Consider the following 7,500-nt stretch of genomic DNA (forward strand, 5'->3'; position numbering starts at 1 on the left):
CAATAAGGGCATTGTTATGTCCTTAAGGGCAAAGGGGCAGGTGCTTTAGCACCACCTTGTCCCTATCTGTGCACGTCTATGCACTCAACGATCCGGCAGCCTGCAGAGCTGTGTGTGAATGTGTGAATGTGTATGTGTACTGTATGTATGTGTGTATGTATGTGAGTATGCGCTTTGAGTCAACTTCATAGTTGTGACACTGTGCTATATAAATACAATGTTGTATTGCACTTGAATTCAAAGCCTGATGTCACAGCAACACTATTTCATAAATGGACTAAAAGGCATTGCATTATACTGTATGGTGTTAAGAAGACAACAAAGCAGTTTGTTTTTCTCAGTATTTTAATAGGACAATGACTTAATCTATTTATTCATAGACACTTCACCGGACTAAACAATTGAGTTGTAATTTTTTTTCATTTTAGCTTTTTCTGTAGGTCATATATTTTTTTTGTCCATAACACAAGCTGTAACAAAGTCAAATTAATCATCGACACTCATCCTGATAATGTACATAATCTCACAAAGAGGATGTGACGATTCCTAAAAGCCACCCCAGAGTTCTCACATACACTGTATATCAAGAAACCCCCAAAAATAAAAACAAAAAAAGCAGCTGGTGCTAGACACACCCACACCAGCCATCTTGCCCCTAAAAACAAATCAAAAAAGCGCCGCCACCAAGAAGAGAACAAAGATTAAAAATTAAAAACATTGTTCCGTTTGTGAAAGCATGCAACATCTTCCTGTCTCTTGTGTAGTCAGTCATCTTCGGTTTTGGTCCTTTTTTTGCTCATGACCTCTGAACCTTGAACCTTGACAGGTCCACAGTCCACCGGCAGCCATTTTGTTTTCACCGTTTCGGAAACACTACAGAATGAAACATATAAGGACACTAGAAGAACAACCAGTCGAAAAGGGGGTGGAAAAACATGGCGAGAAACAAATGCTGAAAACTGAAAGATTTTACTACACAGAAAAACGCTTTACTGCACATGTGCACTAGCAAACAGCCTTGCTTTTTCTTCACACTTCTAAAGTATTTTTTTTGTTGTAATCTCTTTACACCCGGAATACAGTTATAAGATATAATCAACACCTTTTCGTATTTTTTAAAAATATGTATTTGTGTGATTCTATCCCTCCCCCAAAAGACCCCATTCTTGTTATTTTTCATTTTCATCTTTTGTACAAAGAATCTTTTTTTTTTTTTTTAAAAAAAGGAACACTGCATTGCATAAGTCCCATAATGATGACCATATTTGGGGTTTGGGGGGGGGTGGGGGGTGGTGTGGTGGCAGGGGTACAAGTTAGTGTGCTGTGGTATTGTATGTGCAGAACAGTATACAGTAGTTGGGGGGGGGGGGGGTGGTGGGGGGTGGAGCGATGGCTTTCATTTGCCTCCTTTCCCCCGTGCCCCCAAAACAAACGGAAAAAACAAATGAAAAACACATCTGCACTGACATCTTTTGAAACGTAAGTGTAACACAACGTTAAGAAACAACGTTCCTTCCCTCCCGGAAATGGATAATGCATATCTCTTAAAGGTTTTTTTTTTTTTACACAAGACACAGAAACACAGTCAGAAGGTGAGAAGGGCTAAGGGGAAATAGAGGAAAAGACAGAGAGAAAGGGAGAAAGGTTAAGAGGAAAAGAGACAACAGAGAAGAAGGGACGATGGATTATTTTTGTATCATTTGCTTTCAAGAGTACATATGTGATATTTGTGACAAGGAAGATCATGGATCATATAGACACCCACTTGTGCCAATCGGAGCGTTATGGCAGAGTCGTGCTCCAATGGACGGGTGCTGGCCCTAGTATCACAATGTGACAATTGTGTATTTAGTAGACATCCAGGCTATGCTACATGAGTGTGTTTAGTTTATTTAGGTTGTGGAAAAACAGCTGGTTGATATTTACGAAAAAGAAAAAAAAAACCTTAACTATGTTAACAGGTAAAAAATATGTTAACAAATGTATGTTCTATGGTGGCCTATGTGGGGTATAACATTGCATGCACCAAATCGGAAATCGGAACGGAATGGAGATAGTAGGCTACTTACACTAAGCTCATCACAGTTTTGACCCTTTGAATATCATATTTACTCAATTTATTCATTTTATACATACGTCTGTGGGAGTAAACTTTTTTTTGCTTATAAAAATGGAATGACTCAAATTTTTGTCTTTCCCCCTTCTGACATCTGGACATTTGACTCTCAAGATCCGAAGCTTAGAATGCAGTTATGTCTCTTAGCAACAGAAAATAAACAAATCAAGCAAGAGAGTTTCGCAGCCTAAGCATCCCTACTATACCAGGCAACAAGTGAGAGCCAGAAAATAGATAGATAGATAGATAGATAGATAGATAGATAGATAGATAGATAGATAGATAGATAGATAGATAGATAGATAGATAGATAGATAGATAGATAGATAGATAGAAGAGACTGGGGGAGTCGGAGAGATACAATAGCTAGTGGAAGAGTAGATGAGAAAGGGAGAGAGGGAGGAAGAGAGATAAACAACGTGTCAAAGTGGCGTATAAGATATTCATAGATGGCTAGTGAAGATAAAACCTAGAAGATAATACCAGCAGATTTTGTAAGTCTCAGTGATAGGTTAGAATTGTGGCCATACCAGGTGTTGCAGCTGGAGGTGGCTGGGCTATACAGTGTTAAAAAATGCACATACACACGTATACGCGCGCGCACACCCACACACACACACACACACACACACACACACACACACACACACACACACACACACACACACACACACACACACACACACAATCACACACACACACACACACACACACACACACACACACACACACACACACACACACACACACACACACACACACACACACTTGCAAATATGGACCATAGACACTTAGTTGCCCTCACTTTGATATTTTTCTTTGCTTCTTGCATACACACCGACATCCCCTCCAGTAAAACTGAAATCCCAACCATTATTGCTCATGCCAGTTGCGGGGCAAAAAAATTATTCACAATCGCAGAACATGCAACAGGTTGGTCAGTATTACACCTTTCTCTCAGTTTATCACACACACACACACATATATACAAGCAAAGAAAAAAATACAGAGACACACAAAAAACACCAATATAGCCCGTCCTCACATCAATGACAGCACAAGACTTTTTCAAATCTTGCAGTGTTGTTGTAGCAGTGGGTACTAAAAAGCCATGACAATCCCTCCACCAAGCAAAGCAGCCTCCCCACCCCAACCACTGTGAAACTACACCACCCCCCCAAAAAGACAACCCAAGGAACGGAAGCCCCTCCCTCAAACCCCCCCCCGACACCCACCCACCACCACCAGTTTCAGACAATGAATTAAAGACACAGAATATTCCGAAAAATAGTTAAGTATGGTAATGATAACATTTCCTCTACAAGTTTTAAAAGCCTAATGAGGCCCGTCACGCAGCTGCGCCAGGGGGCCCAGTTGTATAGGCCCCAGCACAGAGCTCTGCCAGAGGGCCCACGTATAGGGCCCAGCACGGAGCTGCACCAGAGGGCCCCTGTGCAAAGGCATAGCTTTGCACAACAAGATCCCAGCGCAGAGCATAGCTACGTGTAGGAACAGAAAAAAGGGTCCATCTCCTCCCATTTCCTTCACATTCATTTTCTTCCATCTTCTCTTTCCTCCTCTCCTCTCTTCTCTTCATACTTCTCTCCTCCATCAGTCCATCCCCCTTTAGGATGGTGGTATGTGTGTGCGTGTGTTTCAAGGGAGGAATGGTGGTTTTTTTTTTTTAAGTTTCTCCTCTACCTGGTTTAAAAAAACTCTCCAAGTCTCCTCCTCTCATCTCTCATCTCCTGGTATCAAATGTATGAAGGGTCACAATTGGATGTTTTATTTTTTTGTTTCAATTTTATGCAGTAGAAAAAGCTGGTTTGGAGCATGTGGAAACAACGTGATGTTTTTTTTTTTTTTTAAAAGATAAACAATGTGTGACAGCGTGATGTCGAAGACTGTACTGGACTAGAGCACAGCAATGGTTGGTTGCAGCGTGGTGGACATTGGCGTACCGTTGGCAAGGTTTTACTGCCTCAAGAGAGTGAGTGAGAGTGAGTGAGAGATCGAGTGAGATCGAAATCGATAAAATAAATGGAGAGATAGATCGGAACAGGAAGTGTTGTTGTGTCCGTGTTGCCAGGTGTGGGCTCTATAGCGCCGAGACGCGCACGATGTTGGCCTGGGAGTAGTCGGCGGGCGAGTTGGCGGACTCGTCCGTCTCGGGGGTGGTGACGGGCGGCGTGGGCATGCTGATGACGGCCGCCGTCAGGTAGGGCACCGTCTCCGAGTTCAGCGGCACCGTCTCCTCGAACTTGGCATTCAGGCTGGAGCGGCTGCGGAGAGCAGAGAGAGAGAGGGAGAGAGAGGGAGAGAGAGAGAGAGAGCGAGAGAGAGAGAGACAGAGAGAGAGAGAGACAGAGAGAGAGAGAGACAGAGAGAGAGAGATAGTTGGCGGTCAATTTCAACCGTATTATATTACTACAAACTCTCCTCGAACTTGGCATTCAGGCTAGAGCGGCTAGAGAGAGAGAGAGAGAGAGAGAAACACAGAAAGAGAGAGAGAGAGAGAGAGAGAGAGAGAGAGAGAGAGAGAGAGAGAGAGAGAGAGAGAGAGAGAGAGAGAGAGAGAGAGAGAGAGAGAGAGAGAGAGAGAGAGAGAGAGAGAGAGAGCAATATTTGCGGTTTAACACTCCTTTATTAAGTCAATTTCAACCTTATTACTACATCAACCTCTCCTCGAACTTGGCCATTCAGGCTGGAGCAACTAGAGAGAGAGAGAGGAATATTTTTGAGGTTTAACACTCCCTTCAACATTATTACCACTTTATTATCAACTTCACCACTAACACCCCCACTTGAGAAATGTACAGTCATTTCCCCATCAGCAGTGATATGACACAAGGGGGAGAGAGAGAGACAGACAGACAGGTTGACGGGCAGACAAAGGAGGACCAAAGAGACAAACACAGAAACCATGTGGCACAGTTAAGTGTATTGAAAAAATGATTAAATAATTAGTGACAGAGAGAGAGCGAGAGAGAGCGAGAGCGAGAGAGGGAAAGTCAGAATTGAAAGCCATTAGCAACTAAAAATGGTAAAAAGGATGGAGAGGGATAGAGACACAGACGCAGGTTCAGAAACTGAAAGAAGTGTGATTTTTGCACAGTTTAGACGTTAAAAAAATGTGTGGGCACGGGGGGATAAGAGAAAAACACATATATGCTATTAATAATAATTAAAATAATAATAATAAAAAATAAAATAAAACAAGAATTTTAAGGGAATATTTTAATGGCATTATTCTTTTAAACCCATCAGAAAATGACTGTTAAGTCAGCGTCCAACTGAGTATGAGAAAGAGAATGAGATGTTACATAACGTAAGTGATAGATATAGTGAAAGAGAAAGAAAGAGAGAAAAAGAGGGATGAAGAGAGTTAAAGACCCATGGAGAGAAAGAGAGAAACAGACAGGCAGACGGAGACAGAGAGAGGAGGAATCAGACAGTGTGTCTGGGTCTTTAGATTCTGCGTAAAGCTGACTTTTAGAGTGTGGGATTAAGCTAGATTGGTCTGCCTTGAATATTAAGGGCCGTGCGTATTAGTAGCAGCGCTGCAGTGAGATTAAACTCACACAGCTACTTGCAAAGTTACATGATGAAGAAAAAAAATCTACTCTCATGGGCAGATGGGCAGAGATGGGAACTCGGGTGGGGTGTGTGTGAGAGAGAGAGAGAGAGAGAGAGAGAGAGAGAGAGAGAGAGAGAGAGAGAGAGAGAGAGAGAGAGAGAGAGAGAGAGAGAGAGAAAAGAGTAGAGAGAGAGAGAGAGAGAGAGAGAAAGAGAAAGAGAGAGAAGAGAGTAGAGAGAGAGAGAAGAGAGTAGAGAGAGAGAGAGAGAGTAGAGAGTAGAGTGAGAGAGTGGCACAGAGAAAGGCAGAACGAGATAGAGAGAGGTAGAATAAGAGAAGGGGAGATAGAGAACAAAACTATATGGAAAGAGGAGCACAGGCAGAGTCAGAGAGCGGCAAACAGAGAAGAGGATTGGAATGTAACACTTCTTAATTTAACCATTGCCATACACTCTTTGAATACATCATTTTAATACCCCAACCCACATTCGCAGTCACAAGTCTTACATCTACCCAGCCGATAAAAAAGTAAAAAGTAAAAATCCATCCAACTGAAAGAGAGAATGATAAGCACACCACGGAGATACATTTTAAATGTTTCAAATGGTTTTTTTTTTAAGTCAGTGGGATAGAGAGAATGAGAGTGATGAAATAAATGATGATTAAGAAATGATTAAAAAGGAGGATGATGAAAGCTGTATGAAAAAGGGATGAGGGAGAGGGAGAGGGAAAAGTGGAAAAAAATATATAAAAGAAAAAATGAACAGGGACAGGACTGGAAAGACAAAGAAGAAATGAGTGCAATATGAAGGCAAAGCAAAGGAAAGAAATGAATAGGGAAGTACTGTGTAAGTACTGTGACATTTAATGAGAGGACAGAGAAGGAGAGACAAGAAGGAATTGGGTGAGAGTTGGAAGGGAGAGACCGAAAAGAAAGAATGGACACAGGAAGAATTATAAAGTGATACGCACCACTTTCGCACTTCGTACAACTACGTACCAACACTTTGCCAATGTCATACTGTATGTATTTTGTCATGCCAAGTAAGTTCTAGAGAATTGAAATGCAAATCCTATGCATATTTATGTATTTTCATCATGCATACCAAATTGAAAACAACTGAACAGTACTGATCGAGAGAATAGACAGAAAACGGGTTAACACTTTACTTAAAGCCCATTCTATATGCATCATAATTAGTCACAATGCATTATGGCTACACTCGTAATGCTTCCTGATGTATTATATCACAGTTACAACTATACATCTAGCTTATTATGCGTTATGAATACAAGGGTGTTGTATTTATTTATTTATTTACATTTATTATAAGGCATTGTAAGCCAGATGTTTAGTTATAACTGTTGATATAATACATCATGAAGCATTATGAGAGTAGCCATGTTGCATTGTGACTAATTATGATGTGCATTATAATTCCGTAAAAATGAAAAAAGGTCGCACCATGCATAGGTTTCTTTATTACACAGACGCGTTTCGACGCTCTGTCTTCCTCAGTTTTTTTCATTTTTCAGTTTTACAATATTTTGGTCAGCACCCTTAAAAGGAAGAGAAAAACTGTTGGGTGACGCCTGCTCCAACCCTTATGAATTATAATTCCTTATAAATACAGTACGTAATGCATTGTGACTAATTATGATGTGCATGATAATTCCTTATAAATACAGTACGCTCATAATGCAGCAGAGAATAGGGGGGGGGGCGGTGTGGCGCAGCGCGCTAAGCCCCCCACATTTGGACTTGCATGGCCACGGGGACCCCGGTTCGAGTCCGGCCGGGGTCATT

The 7,500-nt window shown here is 41.5% G+C and overlaps 1 protein-coding gene across 1 annotated transcript in view; it reads right to left on the bottom strand.

Annotated features, from left to right (window-relative positions):
• Positions 1-4,214: 4,214 nt before the first annotated feature.
• Positions 4,215-7,500, bottom strand: part of kcnd2 (potassium voltage-gated channel, Shal-related subfamily, member 2) — a 462,331-nt gene continuing 459,045 nt past the window's right edge. Inside the window, exons 6-7 of the mRNA XM_063218048.1 lie at positions 4,563-4,583; positions 4,215-4,398 (exon numbers count right to left, since the gene is read on the bottom strand). Coding sequence (XP_063074118.1) covers positions 4,215-4,398; positions 4,563-4,583 — 205 coding nt within the window. The remainder of the gene's footprint in view (positions 4,399-4,562; positions 4,584-7,500) is intronic.

This window comes from Engraulis encrasicolus, chromosome 15, assembly GCF_034702125.1.
Source record: "Engraulis encrasicolus isolate BLACKSEA-1 chromosome 15, IST_EnEncr_1.0, whole genome shotgun sequence".
Lineage (NCBI taxonomy): Eukaryota > Metazoa > Chordata > Actinopteri > Clupeiformes > Engraulidae > Engraulis > Engraulis encrasicolus.